This window comes from Pimephales promelas, chromosome 1 (genome assembly GCF_988280905.1).
Source record: "Pimephales promelas chromosome 1, fPimPro1.hap1.1, whole genome shotgun sequence".
NCBI classification, from domain to species: Eukaryota; Metazoa; Chordata; class Actinopteri; order Cypriniformes; family Leuciscidae; genus Pimephales; species Pimephales promelas.
In genome coordinates, this window is record NC_142769.1 from 46,073,907 (window position 1) to 46,090,980 (window position 17,074).

The 17,074-nt window shown below is 39.6% G+C and overlaps 1 protein-coding gene across 3 annotated transcripts in view; it reads right to left on the reverse strand.

Moving 5' to 3' along the window:
• LOC120465335 (very-long-chain (3R)-3-hydroxyacyl-CoA dehydratase 4) overlaps positions 1 to 17,074 on the reverse strand; it is a 29,631-nt gene that overhangs the window by 2,079 nt on the left and 10,478 nt on the right. The window contains exons 1-5 of one of the 3 annotated variants that reach the window (XM_089130321.1): positions 16,244 to 16,340; positions 15,420 to 15,480; positions 2,293 to 2,420; positions 1,896 to 2,005; positions 1,032 to 1,138 (exon numbers count right to left, since the gene is read on the reverse strand). In XM_089130321.1, coding sequence (XP_088986447.1) covers positions 1,032 to 1,138; positions 1,896 to 2,005; positions 2,293 to 2,420; positions 15,420 to 15,480; positions 16,244 to 16,288 — 451 coding nt within the window. In that variant the 5' untranslated portion in view covers positions 16,289 to 16,340. Of the gene's footprint in view, positions 1 to 1,031; positions 1,139 to 1,895; positions 2,006 to 2,292; positions 2,421 to 15,419; positions 15,527 to 16,243; positions 16,341 to 17,074 lie in introns of those variants that run through there. The other 2 variants (XM_089130318.1, XM_089130327.1) reach the window with 2 other exon arrangements.

Consider the following 17,074-nt stretch of genomic DNA (forward strand, 5'->3'; position numbering starts at 1 on the left):
TATGATTACAAATGTCTACTGTACATACATTATCTATGTATTAGCAGTGCAAAGCAAAGTTTCAGCTAAATTTGAACTTCCATAAAGAAACTTAATATTTTATGTTCTATGTTATATTCCAGAGAAATATTGTTTCTGTTATTACTATTCATCTATAGTGTCTCCCAACCAGGGGGAAACATTTGCAGTCCTGATGCTCTTAACAATTGTATAAATATATATTTATTTCCAAAGCGATCTGATCACATATGATGGCATTTACCGTATTTTTTTTTCCAAATTGCCACAGTATCTTAGATAATATTAGCCTGGATGCCAGCCCGAACTCCGCCCACAACATTTTTTGGACGGGAAGTTCGGTCTGGACTCGATCCATTGAGGAGTAATTATGATCGGTTCAGAAATCATCGGGCCATTCAAATGGCCAGGGCGGGCTTTATACGATGATTGACAGGTGGTCTTTAGTAACATAATCCTCACGTCATCAAAGTGCGCTTGTCAAAGATGACTGCAGCTGGAGAATTGAGATGTATTCCGCTGTCGCGTCTTTTGTAAAAAAAAAACACAGAACTGCAATTAAGGCATTTGTCGATCGGAAAGATATTTTTGGCGTCCTTCCTACATGATTCGGGAAAAGTGTAACTTATCAGCTGGCTCTGACGGTCGCTAAGAAGATGGGACGTAATGAAAAGCCTGTGGTCGCTGTGGTTTATCCTTTGGTGGCACTCATGGAGAAGTAAGTAAAAGAAGCAACACTCGTTATTTAACTTCTAAAATAAATAAAGTAGGCTACGTTCTGTATTGAAAACTGCGCTATGCAAAGGAGTTGACTTATGCGTTGCTCTGCTTGATTGGTTGGTAGGTCTACCGACTATCCAATTGAGTGCAGAGGTTTTTTTTTTTGTCCTGGTTCGGTTACGACACGCCTCATAATCAAAGCCCAATGGAGGAGTTTCAGACTCATATTCTTTCTTGAATACGAGTATGACGAAGTCAGGCTAAGATAATATTGTAATTGTAATCATCTGTACCTTCTGTGACAGCAGACAGCAAGTACACTGGAACTGACAGCGTTTGATGCACCCACAGCATTTTCAAATACGGTGTGCCTGTAAGGCAAAATAACTCGTGTGGATACCTGTAGGACAAACAAACCACAATATGACCAACAGAACTACTACAATTAGCATCTACCACACTCTGAAGCCCTATTCATATAGGACTAGTTTTCTTATTGGTTATTTGAGTTACAATTCTTATCACTCGACATTTGTGATTTCATGTACCGATCCGGATGGGACTAAAATCTAAATCTAGAAGTGGACGTTACAGAAGCTCATCTGCATCACATACGAGACATTTATATAGAAGTGTCTGTTTATAATAACCCACAAAAGTGAGCAAAGTCTTCTAAACAAGTTTCTTACCTGACACTGATATTAAAATATCTTAGCAGTTTCCGGGATTTGGGCTCTATTTATTCATTTTATCATTTAAATTTTTCGTCAAATGCCATCATTAATTAAATGAAAGCATGAAAAAGGAAGCATTAGTATAATACAATATCAGTTATAATAGTTTATATCTTGCAATTCTGCTTTAATTCAGAATTGTGACTTGTTTTCTCAGAACTTGGTGATATAAAGTCGCAATTGTGTTATAGAGTCAGAATTACGAGTCAGTCTTTTTTTCCTCAAACTTGGACTAGATTATAACAGGCAATTGTGAGTTTGCATCACGCAATTCTGGAAAATAAGTCAGAATTGTGAGAAATAAAGGTCACAATTACCCTTTTTTTTCAGTGGCGGAAACAAACTTCCATAGTAATCACGGACATTCGCATTCAGACGGGATTAGATTATTCATTATTCAATGCAAACGTGAAAGACACAAACCTTAGAAGGCCCAGTATATTCCACAGATAAAACTGCACACACACGATTGGTTTATTCCGAAACTCTTCCAGACTGATGAGGAGAAACAGAAGGACATTTCTCTCCATTACCTGTAAATGGAAAACAGCATTAAAGAATAATACATGTAATGTTACATATACAAATCATGCACCTTAAACTCATCTATCCCAATAGCTCTGAAACAGACACACATTTCTTTCAATTAGGCACTTCCTTAAATCTTGATTTGTGGCAACAGTTTGGGAAATATTTCATAATATCACAAAAAACAGGAACTAGGTCTTTTGCAAATGAACACTTAACAATAACAGTACATGAATAATAATGTACTATTACTTGAAATAATAGTGCTGTGAATGTGGTGTTTATATTTTACCTGCATAAAGCGAGGGAAAAGTCTGCACTCCTCAAAACCGTCTGCTATGTGAAACAGTTCTAACAAAGACAGAAGCTGACAAACACCCATCGTAACACCTACAAAATAAAAGGTGCCGGCCTGGGCATCTAAGAACACAACACAGGATATCAGAACAGGTTTGGGATTATTTAAAGTAATAAAACAGCAACTATTAAAAACAGTCCATCTTAATGTATCTATAGGGGCTTTCGCACAGGAACCTTTTCATAGTTCCTAAAACTATTGGCGAACAGGAACTAGGAACGATTTCAGTTCTAGGAACTCTTTTGGAGGAACTAATTTAGCTGGTACTTCAGAGTCGGGTCTAGACCAGCACTATAGACGAATCCGACGAGCGTTCTTGTGTAGGCTGCCATCTTGTGGCGACACCATTACTGAGCTGTTACACCGGCATAGACATATGCACCAGTATGTAAACAAACCTCGGAGATAAGGTGATAACGCACCCTTGATGACAGCTACAGCCAGGCAGACTTGTTGGGTTGATGATGTTAGACATTGGCCTCCAGTCACAGATGAAGGTACAAACGATCTTACAGATTATTTATGAAAATAGCTTGGCAAGCAAGCTAGGCTAACTGTAGCGGCAACCTATAGCCGCTGAGAGGCTAGGCAGCAGGAAATATCCGTGACGCGTTTTCTTGCATTGAATATTCAGTAGCTTTTATTGACATGGTAACGGACTACACGCAGAAACAATGAAGAACATGCATGCTAACGGTCAACAGAAAGTGAGCACTCCCCGCTACTCACCCCCTCTCCACACACCCCAAACAGGAAACACTATCAGGTATATACCCACCAATACCCATGTGACTGTCACACCTGGAAACGCACGTAAATTACAAAATAAAAGACAAAACATTTTCTACACTTACATTCCAGCCCCTGATTATTACACAATACTAATGCAATAATCACAAATATAATCAAAACATGAACAATATTAACACATATAATTGTTATACATGATTTTCTCCTTTTTTTTTCTTTTCACAAAGGCTTAAGAAAATGTGAAACAATACATGTGTGCGAAAGTGTCCAAGGCACTCAAGTGTTCATCATTGTAACGGAGTAAAGTTTATACAAAGTTCAAGTCTAAGTCAGTAAAGTCCGTAAATCAGTCAAGTCCAAGTCAAAAGGTCATGTCAAAAGTCAGTTGAGAGCTCTCAAATGTCAGTCATAGTTAATCTTTAAATTCCTCAGCTTCCAGAAGACGACAAATTTTGGTAATCGGCCTGGTTAAGCAGGTACTCCTAGTCTTGATCTTAACTTGCCTTGTCAATCCCTTTTTGTCCGTTATTGCGTGAATAATTTTACCCATGATCCAGGAACTTCTTGGTGCATTTTCATCCATTAACAGGACAACATCTCCCAACTGATAGTTCCGCGTCTTTACCATCCACTTTTGGCGTTCTTGCAGTAAAGGTAGATATTCACTAATCCATCTTTTCCAAAACAGGTTGGCTAAATACTGAATTTGACGCCATCTTCGACGGGCATACAAATCTTCCTTCTCAAACAATCCAGGTGGTAATGTAAACTTTGTTTTTAGAAGGAGAAGATGATTAGGTGTTAAAGCTTCCATGTCATCAGGGTCCAAAGATGATCTGGTTATGGGTCGGTTGTTAAGTATAGACTCTACTTCGCACAAGAGAGTATGAAGACCTTCTTCATTCAAACACTGCCCTCGCAGAATGGAGTTCAGTATCTTCTTTGTAGATCTGATGAGCCTTTCCCAGATCCCCCCGTGGTGTGAACCGGTAGGAGCATTGAAAGTCCATTTAATCTTCTTTTGTAGAAGAACGTCGTTTATCTGACTCTGGTTCCAATTTTGTATCGCCTCTTTTAATTCACGATCAGCCCCGACAAAGTTCGTTCCATTATCTGAACGTATTTCTGTCACTTGTCCTCGTCGAGCGATAAAACGTCTAAGTGCGTGAATGAATGAGTCGGTGTCCAGTGAAGCAACCATCTCAATGTGAACGGCTCTAATGTTCAAGCAAGTGAAAATGACTCCATAACGTTTTAGTGTGGTTCTTCCTCTCTTTACTTCAAATGGACCGAAGCAATCCAGTCCAACATGAGTAAAGGGGGGTTTGTCTGGTGAGACTCGATCGTGAGGTAAATCAGCCATCTGTTGATGACCTGCAATTGCGTTAAACCTTTTACACACCACACATTTTGACAGAAATGTTCTTATGGCTACGCTAGCTCCAGGGATCCAATATCGCTGTCGAAGAGCCGCCAACATGAAATTCCGTCCACTATGTCCCACTTCTTCGTGAATTTGTCGCAGAATTAGATTAGAAATGTGTAGATCTTTGGCCAATATAATTGGGTGCTTAGAGTGTTCAGGGATCAATCCGTTAGCAAGACGTCCACCAACCTTGATAATATCATGCTGAAGTATTGGATTAAGACTATAAAGAGGACTATTTTGTTTGACTACTCCATGCTTGCGTAGACTATTTAGTTCCTCCGGGAACCTCTTTCTTTGAGAAAGTCGGATGATTTCCATTTCGGCCCTTTCCAATTCTTCCAACGAAAGTAAGTCCTCACACGATGTAGATTTAAACTTCTGCATCTCCTGATTAACGATCATCTCTTGTACGTATGGATCTGTATTAGAGGAGATGAGAACAGTCTGCAGTCGTTTCCTTTCCTTGCTACGTTCCATCAAGATTCGTTTCAGGCGAAGGATCCATGCTACGGCTTTCTTTAGTCGAATCCAAGATGAAAAGTAATCAAAGAGATCTGATATGGAGTCAGAATTTTCATTGACTTTTATCATGTTTACCAAAGCACTCCTTTTAATCTCAGGGTCACGAGGCAATATTACATCCCTACAGGTAAGGTCCGTTGGCCACTCCTTAGGTGATCGAGTGAGAAATGCAGGACCAGAAATCCACGTCTCGTTCTTCAAAAGTGAATCCACTTTCACTCCTCTAGACACCAGGTCTGCCGGATTGCTTGATGAATTCACGTACCTCCATTGTTCTACATCGGAAACCTTCAGGATTTCGGACACTCTATTAGCCACAAAGCACTTAAATCTAGTGGTGCTATTTCGAAGGTATTTGAGTACTGAAGTACTGTCAGTCCAAAAAACTGAGTTTTGAAAGGGCATCTTGAGTTCCTTCATCCAGATTTTGTCAATACGGCTTGCAAGAGTGGCAGCTGTAAGTTCCAGGCGAGGGATTGTAACAGATCTTAATGGTGTAATTCTTGCCTTGCTCACTAAGAGGGTAGAACATGCCTGTTGTTGGTCATTATGGAGCAGCAAATAGGATACCACTCCATATCCTTGTTCGCTTGCGTCTGAAAAATGATGCATTTGAGCAGTAGTTACATCTCCAAACCCATCAGGCTTCAAACATCTTCTGACCTCAAAACCCTCCAAGCAACGCAGATCATCCAGCCAGTTCATCCAACGTTGAACATACACTGATGGAATATCATTGTCCCATCCAATTCCCTCCCTACATAGATCCTGCAGTATCCTCTTGGCAGACAGAATCACAGGTGACAAGAACCCCAGAGGATCGTAGATGGAACTAACCACTGAGAGAATTCCTCTCCTGGTAAGAGGTCTATCCTTGACTACCACTTTGAACTGAAAGGCATCCGATTCAGCACACCATTGTACTCCCAATGCTCGTTCCACTGGCAAGATGTCACGATCGAAATCCAAATCCTTTACCTTTTTCTCCCTGTCCTTCTCAGGTATTACACTCAACACAGCACGGCTGTTGCTCGTCCATTTTGTTAAACAAAATCCACCTTTAGCACACATACTAGTAAGATTCTTGTACAGTTGCACAGCTTCTGATTCAGAAGATACGGAAACAAGGCAGTCGTCCACGTAGAAGTTATTGAGAACAACGTCCGTTGTCTTAGGGTTGAATAGATCCTTTTGATCCATTGCACATTTCCTCAATGCAAAACTTGAGCAACTAGGTGATGATGTAGCCCCAAATAGATGAACCACCATTCTGTATTCCTCCAGACTGCTATTTAAATCACCTTCTGGCCACCACAGAAATCTCAAGAAGTCACAGTCTTCTGGGTGAACTCTGATTTGATGAAACATGGCCTCAATGTCAGCCATTAGGGCAATGGGTTCCAATCTAAATCGTACTAGTACACTCACCAGCGAACTGGTTAAGTCTGGACCTTGTAGAAGCTTGCTATTCAGTGATGTGCCCTGAAAAGAAGCTCCACAATCAAACACAACCCTGATCTTGTGTTTTGTGAGATGATAGACACCGTGATGGGGTAAATACCACAGACGTCCGTCGCGTCTCTCCAGTTCAGCCGCAGGTACCCTTTCGGCATAACCTTTATGAATCACATCCTCCATAAAAGTGGTGTAATCTGCATGAAAGGAAGAATTCACTTTGAACTTCTTATGTAGAGTTAGAGCACGTTGTTCTGCAATTCTCCTGTTCATAGGCATGACTACTTCGGCATTTCTGAATGGAAGACCAATATAATAATGATCATTAATTAGCTTTGCTGAATTGGACACAAAATTCATAAACTGCTGATCTTCTTTAGATGTTCCCACCATCTCTTCATGAGCAGTCTCTGGAAAATCGGCCTTAAATTGCTGCTTCCACAACTCTTCCAACTTCATCACTGCAATCCTATTCGCAGTCACAGAAATTTGGTTAGCAGCATCATCTCCATTCATGCCAACTCCTTTGAGTGGTCCGTTAACGGTCCATCCGAACAGGGTCCTTACGGCATATGGGCCATTATTTTGACTACGTATGACCTCCCAAGGCTCACATGCTTCTGGAACATTAGCTCCAATCAAAAGCTCTATACCAGCATTAATCGTAGGTAGACAAATATGACTCAGATAAGGCCAACGTTCAAGATCCTTTTGTGAGGCGATGTTTTCCATGGTCACGGGCATGCTCTCTTGTGTATACACTTCCGGAAATGCACAGTAATCTTCTTGTCTCAATCCAGAAATCTCCAGGTCTTTTAGAACGTAGCTACCGACTGATTCATCTTGGCTCATAGTTCTGAGAAGGATATTAACTCTCTTTCCAGAGAGGTTGAGCTTGTTCATCAAACTTTCGGTACAGAAAGAAGCAGAACTTCCTGAATCGAGAAAAGCATACGTCATCACCACATTGTGACTCTTTCTTGATTTGACACAAACTGGGACGATAGGTAATGCACAGCTGTCGTTACCAGCCCCAGTAAGACCACTAGTTTGGAGAGAGACCATAGCACTAGCTACTGCGGACTTAAATTCAGCTTTCTTCTTGTCCAATGTTTCTACCTTCTCATGAGGGTAAATGTGAAGAAGACTTGGGTGTTTAAGACCACATACGTTACAGACACTTTTCATTTTGCAGTCCCTACTGAGGTGACCTGTATGCAAGCAGCCAAAGCAAACTCCTCTCGTCATCAGAAAATTCATCTTTTCTTTGTGACTTTTTCTGATCAGTTTATAACAGACATCCAGCATGTGTTCACCATTACAAAAGAGGCAGGTTCTGTTAGTTGATATCTTATGGTGTTCTTTCATTTCAGGTATAGCAGTGACAGTAGTTGCAAAGCTGCTTCTAGTTTTCGGCTGACCTGCTTTAAAATTCATCTTCCTACCTCCAACAGGTGACACATCCTGAATATTACCAAACACAGGATCAGATAGAATTTTTACTTGTTTCTCGATGAAATCAACAACATCAGAAAAGGTGGTTTGATTGTGGCGTCGCTCCTTTAACTCGTATGCAACGACTCTCCATCTGTCTTTGAGTTTGTAAGGAAGCTTTGAGAGGATGATTTGCATGTTAGTGGTGAGATTCAGCTCATTCATATAGTGAATATCTTGCATAGCGTTGCAACAACTCCTTAGGAAAAGACCATACTCTTGCAGAGACTTAGCATCTTCAGATTTTATAGCCTTCCATAAGAGAGCCTTTTCCATGTATGACGAAGCTATTTTTACCTCATTGCCGAAGTTCTCTTTAAGCAAAGCCTTAGCCTTCAAGTAACCTTGTGACGGGGTCATGAGCTGGCAACTTCTAACAAGTTCTCTCGACTGTCCTCGTGTATATTGCTCCAAGAAGTGCAGACAGTCTCCTGGGTTGTCTGCCTTTTTTTCCACCACTTCCTCAAATGTACGCATAAACTCATGAAAGCGCAAAGGATCTCCATCAAAGTACTGTATTTCTCTAGGTGGAAGGGAAGACAAGTTATGCTGTTTAACCAATAGGGCAGCTATTTCATTTTGCTTACCCATAAGCTGAAGCATGCTTGAATGGCCTGTGTCAATTTGGGAACTTGGTCTTCTTGACCCATGACCATCGCGATTCTGAATATCCAATGATGACAAATCAGGCAATGTAGCTTGTGAAGGTTTCATTTTAGGTCTTGTTGATTGTTGTTGTCCTAAACGAGGTGGAGAATAATTTGGGATCCTTTGTGTACCATTGATATATGATGTACGTGCTACCGGTATGGACTCTGATGCTGCTGGGACACTAGCAGAAGGAACGAATGGTTCTGCTACCGGATGTAGGGGTTTCAACACATTCCTATCCACAGATGAATAGGATACGGATTGAACGTCTTGATACACTTTTACTCTTGCCATTGACTCAGCTAATTTGATTTCCAAATCCAGTTTTTCCTTCCTTTTTCTCAACTGTTCCCCTCGTTCCTCTAAATCATGTTTCAATTGCAGCATCTTTTGAGAAGCCAATAAAGCAGCCAATTCTGCCTCAGCCTTGAGACGCATAGAAGATCGGCAGGATCGAGACCCATGAGATGAAGCTCCAGAAGATCTTTTACTGCTTATATTTGAAGCACTGTCCGTTGGTTGAATTTCATTTTCAAGGTTCCCGGAATACATTCCAGCTTGTAGGTGATGTACATTGAAGGGCCGAGTATTGTGTGCTGTAGACAACATGTCAATAGAGGATGTAATGTCAGATGCACAAACTCCTTGAGATGTAACAATGGCTTCCCCAACCACAGGCCCACGGATAATAGAAGAAGCGGTGCAAGCTTCGTTCGTCCATCGTTGAACGTCATCCACAAAACCATTATAATGTTCCAAAATGGAGTCAAACCATTCATTTTGTTTACTTTGTTCCTCATTAGGTAGTAGAGGCAATACTCCTTTATGTAGCGCAATTGCATCATCCATAAGCACCTGTATCGTTTTCAACATAGAACACACTTGAGACGCATTATCATCGCATTTCATCAGCTCTTTCATTGATCCGATCAAATTCTTCACTTTGTTTACTTTACTCTTGCGATCCCTTTGCAAGGCTTCAATCTTAGCCACCAACGCCTTTGTCGTGGGTTTATGCTCTCGTTTGCTGCCATCAACAACAGCGTTATCCGTATCCTCTGAATTCATCATTCTCCAACGCAACGGACAATGCGAGCTCCGTTCCAAACCGCACGCTCACAGAGCCAAACAATGAATGAACGTAACCAGGCAGTAAGTCACACGAGAGCCCATAAGTACCAGAGCAACACAGAGCGCGTTCAACTCAACGCCAATCCAATGACTACAACAGCGTCTTCCACAACTTCCACTACGGCGATACAGCACAATCCATTGAAACCGCGAACGTACCTCATTTGCCGTCTGTATGTGCGTCGTGTCCGTCAATCCAAACTCTGCAGTGCACGTCCGCCACTACATGCTGTATGCAGGAACAGCCGTTTCCAAGTTGCGTCCATAATCCCTTCGTTGTGTAGATTTCTGTTGACTTAAATGTAGCGGCAACCTATAGCCGCTGAGAGGCTAGGCAGCAGGAAATATCCGTGACGCGTTTTCTTGCATTGAATATTCAGTAGCTTTTATTGACATGGTAACGGACTACACGCAGAAACAATGAAGAACATACATGCTAACGGTCAACAGAAAGTGAGCACTCCCCGCTACTCACCCCCTCTCCACACACCCCAAACAGGAAACACTATCAGGTATATACCCACCAATATCCATGTGACTGTCACACCTGGAAACGCACGTAAATTACAAAATAAAAGACAAAACATTTTCTACACTTACACTAACGTTTGCTACCGAGGAAACTAAAAAAAGATCTGTCCATTTGGCAACAATAAATAAATAAATAAATGAAATCAAATAAACAATTTCATGTTTTTCATTTGTGTCCATTATTTATCTCATTTTTACATTGCAACGGGCATGGGTAAGGTAACGTTACAGCTAGAAAGTATACATAATATCGACCAACTACTGTTTTTAAACCATGGAAAGAAGTCAATATAACAGCAGGAAAACAATTATGTCACATAACGTTACATTCAGCTCAGGAAAGTCATTTAATGACCATAGCATGTAAATTGAATAGAAAAAATAACAAGAGAGGAGATTTTGCTGATGACTATATCACACATTTATTATATTTTTTTACTTATGTCATTAAATAATTGTTATTATACGCGAATGTCCGCGTCTTGTACTCGCTCAGGAAATCTGTGTAAACCGTACGGCACCAGACAGTGGCAGTCGACCCGGGGTATTCACAATGTTTTCTCTTCAAAATTGAAATTTTACTGCCACCATTAAAATAATTTATAACGGAAACTGTTTACCCACTCGACATTATACAAGGGCTAACGTTGTAACGTTAGTGACAGTCGTAAATCGCGAGCTGTTTATTCCAGTTGACGCAAGTTGCAACTAAAACAATAGAAGGCAATGGCGCAACGCTACCCAGCAACAGCTCAGTAATGGCGCCCGCTTACTTCCGGTAGTTTCGCCGGATTCGTCTATAGGAACTACCAGTGACATTAGTGTTCACTGATTGGACGAATACACGCGAAACAATAGCACCCGCCATTTTTAAAAAAGCTATGTAAACACACAGATTGTAGCCAGAAACTGACTCTACGAACATGTGAAACAGTGATAGTTTGGCCTCTTAAACTTTACGCTGAGGAGAAAATTCAACCAAACTTTGAGGAGACTAAGCTGAACATGATCATGTATTTCTGCGAGCGGTTGTGACTGGCGATGCGAATGCAACCAGGGGAACCATTAGTTCTCGGAGAACCACCCTGGGGCTCGTTCTTCGTACGTTGCTTAAAACATCCGAGATCAAATGAGAGATCTAAGATGAGATCATTGTGCTAATCATGATCCGGCTAATTAGGTTCTTCGAACACACCTGTTGTTTATGATTAGGATCGCTGGATTGAGTTATCTGAGATAACTGCGCGTTCTCGCGTTGGTTTAAAAGGGGACATGTATCGATAGCAGAACCAGTGATCAGCAGCGCTGCTATTGGCTGTTCAGCATGGCCAAAGAACACGCCCAGTTTTTCTCCCAAGCAGAGCAAGCGCTTTTAATGCAAGATTATGCGCGAAAGTCAGTCTTTAATTAAAACGCCAGGGAACACCTCAAAGTGTGCAAAAGCCAGGAGAGAGTGCTGGCAAAACTAGAAGACAAATTAAATGCGTTTGTGGTGACCATGTTAGATGTTTTAATAACTTATTATTATTTTATTTTTATTTTCATAATTTCATAATTACTTTGTTCATTGTAATGTCGAGTCACCGCACTATAATAATGGACATGGTCGAAGTGAAGTACAAAAATATTCTACTTAATGGTAATTTTAGGCCTTATAGGCCTACTAGTCTCTTTTAAAAAGGCACTGTTAAATAAATGATTGTCTGTTTATAAAAGCAACCAGGAAAAAGGCTGAGAAAAAAATAATAATGATGCTCCTGACCCTGGCAGAACAGCTGACCCTTGGGTTGAATGTGAATTGCCCTGTTGTGAAGGGCATCCCTGGGTTCAGCTCTTCCAGACCCACATCAGGGACCAGTAGCAGCAACACCTTCATTACTGGGAAATGAGATTTAAATTATCTTTGTACACTATGAAATAATTTGTTGCTGCATTAAATGAAGTAGACCTATAATCCAAATTGGCTGGTTTAGTCATTTCAACTGTTAAATCTTGAGTAATGATAAATTGCTTTGTCTTTTGAAAGTAAAAACTGATAAACTTATGTTAATGTAAAAATATTTTGCCATGAGTTATCAATCACATTGCACTGGAGAGTGAAGACTGTCCTTTGGAGGAAGTACTTTAATTTTAATTGTGCCTATGCCTATTATTTCTGACAGGAGTCCACATGTACAGAAAGGCCTACAGAAGAGTCTGCACACAGCAGTGATATAGGGGTGGGCAGTGTAGAGACAACTTTTGCTTTTTATTTGTTGCATGAGGCATGTGTGACACAAACGACACAGGGTTAAATTCGTTCCCTATATGAGTCTTCAACAGAAAATAGAGTATTTTTTTGAAAAAACAAAAATCAGGGGGAGAAAAAGAACTTGACTAAGAAAAAATTGCACTAGAAATAGGGTTGCTTCAAAATAAACTTCAGAGTAAAATCACACAGAGTACTATTGCTGACCTTGCATAATATCTTTTAAAAAGATGACTGAATAACTGGCTTTTCTTTACAAAGAACAATTGAAATAAAACTCTAAGCAAATAGAGTTTTGCAAATTTGTCTTGTCTTTTATTTTAGGCTTAATTAAACTTTTTTTTTCCTTTTTCTGATGTTGGCAGTGTTGTGTAAATATGGCACATGCAATGTCACAGGCCCTGTCAGGTGCAACCCTCAGGCTTTTTAGACCCTGAAATCTTCCCTTTAGTTGGCCAAAGCTCATGTCATTGTGGCAAAAAAAACAAACAAAAAAAACAACTAAGAGCACTACTTTGTGAATGGCACAACAGAAAGCTTATCAAGTTTTTCGCATCTCCAATAGTGTAAAGGAAGCCACTCGCAAATAATTTTAGGGCAATGCAAACATTTTGTACTGTTGTTGAAGCCCGACATCGAATCAAACATTAATGTGCATTTCCAACAAAATAATAATGTATTTAAACGACACCCTCACGACGATCGTTTCACGAGAAAACAAAAATAAATCTCAGAAATTAGGCTACACTATCGCGCTGCGCTGAAGGACTTCCCGTATCAGCCGCGATCTAATCCTGTTTACATGAAATAAGCCTGCTCGCGAGCAGGTTCAAGCTGACGGACTTGTTGCTATGACAGCAAGTCCAGGATGAGCGTCGAAGAACCAAACGATCCAAGATCATGCCAAATCGCCAACAATCAAATCCAGCTAACTGAGTTAGCGACGTACGAAGAACGAGCCCCTGGTGGCTAGTTCCTAGAACTATCCGGCGCGAAAGCCCCTTGAATAGCAAGTATTTTCAGCAGAAAATATATCTATATAAAAAAGTAATAGTATGTCTATTAAAAAAGCAGGCCTGGTTTCACAGACAGACCTTATTTCAATTAGGACATTTAAGTAGCTTTTATAAACATGAAAAATAACATTAAAGGTGTGCATCTAGAGACAAAACAATGGCACTGACTGCTGTTTTAAGATATATCAGTGCAAGTTGCTTTTAGTTAAAACAGTGCAAAGACATGCATTTTAGTTTTAGAGAGATAGTTCATGCCAAAATGTAAATTCTGTCATTAATGACTCACCTTCATGCCGTTCCAAACCAGTAAAACTTTTGTTCATCTTCAAACAAAAATGAATGAGCTTTCTGTCCCTTTATTGACAGCTATGCAACTACCACTTAGACACTTCAAAAAGTTCATAAAGAGATTGTAAACTAATCCATATGAATTAAGTGGTTTACTTTAAATTTTCTGAAGAGACTCAGTCGCTTTATATGATTTTTTTAATTTAGGCTCTTGTTCAAATTAAAATGAGTAGTTCACTTTTAAAAAAAACTTTTGCTGATAATTTACTCACCCCCATGTCATCCAAGATGTCCATGTCATTCTTTCTTCAGTCGAAAAGAAATTAAGGTTTTAGATGAAAACATTCCAGGATGTTCTCCATATAAAGGACTTTATTGGGAACCAAACGGTTCAAGATCGAAATGAGTTTCAGTGCAGCTTCAAAGGGCTTTAAACGACACCAGACGATGAATAAGGGTCTGATCTAGCAAAACGATTGGTTTTATATGATTGGTTTTATGCAAAACGATATAAGTTTTATAAGCACAAATGCTCGCCTTGCTCTGTTCTGTGATGAGCGTTCGTGACTCTCCTGTTCAAACTTGAACATCAAAATGAACAAATCTTTTTTCGAGTCATGACTCGAAGGGTCCTAGATAAGACCCTTATTCATTGTCTGGTGTCGTTTAAAGCTGCACTGAAACTGTCTTTTGGACCTTGAACCGTTTGGTTCCCAATGAAGTCCATTATATGGAGAAAATTTCTTTTTGACTGAAGAAAGAAAGACGTGGACATCTTGGATGACATGGGGGTGAGTAAATTATCAGCAAAAGTTTTTTTAAAAGTGAACTACTCCTTTAAACATTGATGAGCAAACATAAACAGTTCAACCAAACCTGTTTGACGCGCGAGAATAAACCTCATTGGTTCTTGTAGAAGCTCAAAAATGCTGCATAACAAGAGAATGAACCTCATTGGTTCTTGCACATCAAGCGAACATGCTTGAGCTTCCGTTAACCATAGCTGATGTGCGAGTTCATGAATGTTTATATGTGAATAAAAGCCTATCATATAAAATGACCATGTCTCTCCAGAAAATGTGGACTAAACCACTCAATTCATATGGATTCATTTTACAACCTCTTTATGAACTTTTTGAAGCGTCAAAGTGGTAGTTGCATAGCTGATAATGGAGGGACAGAAAGCTCTCAGATTTCATCAAAAAGCTTTTCATTTGTGTTCTGAAGATGAATGAAAGTCTTATGAGTTTGGAACAACATGAAGGTGAGTAGACTAAACAACGACAGAATTTTCATTTTTGGGTGAACTAACCCTTTAAGTCTCATCTCTAAAACCAGCGGATAAAGTAAAATGTTTGATGTGTGTGAAAATCAAGAGCCCTTTCGTAAGTGATCTGCTTTGGTTGTTACACAACTCTTAACAGCCACTTTCTCTAACCACATCTGTGTACAATTAGGACAGCTAAACAAACTGAGTGATTGTTTAACATACCAGATTATTTACATAAGCAGCCATTTCAAATGCTAGCTCATAACTGTTGCTTACCTTCCCCAAAAGAGAGAAATCTGGCAGTCATATTCGTGAAAATCCATGTGTGCCCACAGAACTGAAGCAAGTTGTATGAAAAGAGATATATAAGACTGAGGCTAAACCTGCAAAAGATCACATTTAAGTAATAGACTTATACAGCAAATGAAAATAAGTTACTTAAAAACTTAAAATTGAAAAGTTTTGTTCATGTAGAAAATTATTAATAGCTGCCACTTATTCAGTCATTTTTATGCATAATTGAGGTTCATCTGCCGCAACTTGGAAGGCCCTTCTATTTTATGATATTTGTAAATAACCCATAATAAAGTAATAAATAATTTCAGGACTTGTCAATGTGGTTCCACACTGATCCCAAACTCTCAAGCGATGCGTTGTTGTTGTTGTTACGTCCTCACCTCAGGAGATCGCGAGCGTTTATCGAAAACACTCGAACTAACGTAATACGATTTGTTAATCTAACGTCATCTAAAACAATGTTATACGTTTCTACGTAAACAGAATCTTTTAGAACGCGTCCCGTTCGTTGAGTTCCATTCGGCTCCGTTTCGGCTCAACGCCCCCAAGAAGCTTTCAGAATCTCACATTTTGTTTTATTTCTTTAGTATTATTGTTGTTGCTATTATTATAGAGGTTAAATACAAAGCTACCTTTTTATTATTGCTATGCTGCATCCTTGCAACAACAACTTAAAGTCCAGTCTGATATTTGATATCGTCTATATGCAGATAGGGCATTTTGTGAGGCTGCGCGCTGATGACCGACATTAACAACTGAATGATGTCAACAATACACGTCGATTGAACGATGCTGATATTTACCTCATTCCTCCCAAGCTTCCGTCGTGATAAGACAAAATAAGGCATTAGGGCGAAATCAAAAGTGTGAGGAGGCTCTGATCACAATCACAGAACTCCCCCTCTGACGTCAAGAGGGCAGATCTACAGTTAGTTTTCCCAACACACTACAAAGGGAATGTGTGCTTGCCTTGATATTTGTGATGTTCGTCTCGTTCGTATGTATGGCACGTTCGTATGGCACGAGCCACAATCAATCAATTCGATAGCCAATGTTTAACAATGTTTATAACAATGTTTTAGTTGTTGTGTGTTAGTTTTTACTATTTTAGCATTCCATAGGCATTCTATTCCTAGCAATAGATCGACATTTCTAATTATATTTTGAATTTTTGTTAAAATAGATTTTTAAAATTCTATTTACAAGTGTTATCCTTAAGAGAATGTAATAATTTACATTTGCAATTAATAATAAAAATAACTTTAACCAGAGAAACAAGCATAGTGCAGAAGCAGAAACATGTGTTGCATGAATAATTTTATAAACAGTGTCAATTTGGGAGCTAAAGAAATTAAGAAAATCCTTAGGCTACACAATGGGCTCTATGCACGGCGGTATTTCCGGTGAAGGTCTAAGGATGCTCGATAACTTCCGCCGATCGTAGAGTCCAATGCAATACTCCATGGTTATACTAAAGAAACGTTAGTCACAAAAACAGACACCCCTCGTTGTGTTTATGCTTCTTTTTAAAATTATATTAAATAAACATGACTATATATCTAACATATGAAAGTTTAGTTTCAAAGACGGGAGGACAGTAAATTTTGAAGACTCTGCCATAATCCCGTTTTCCT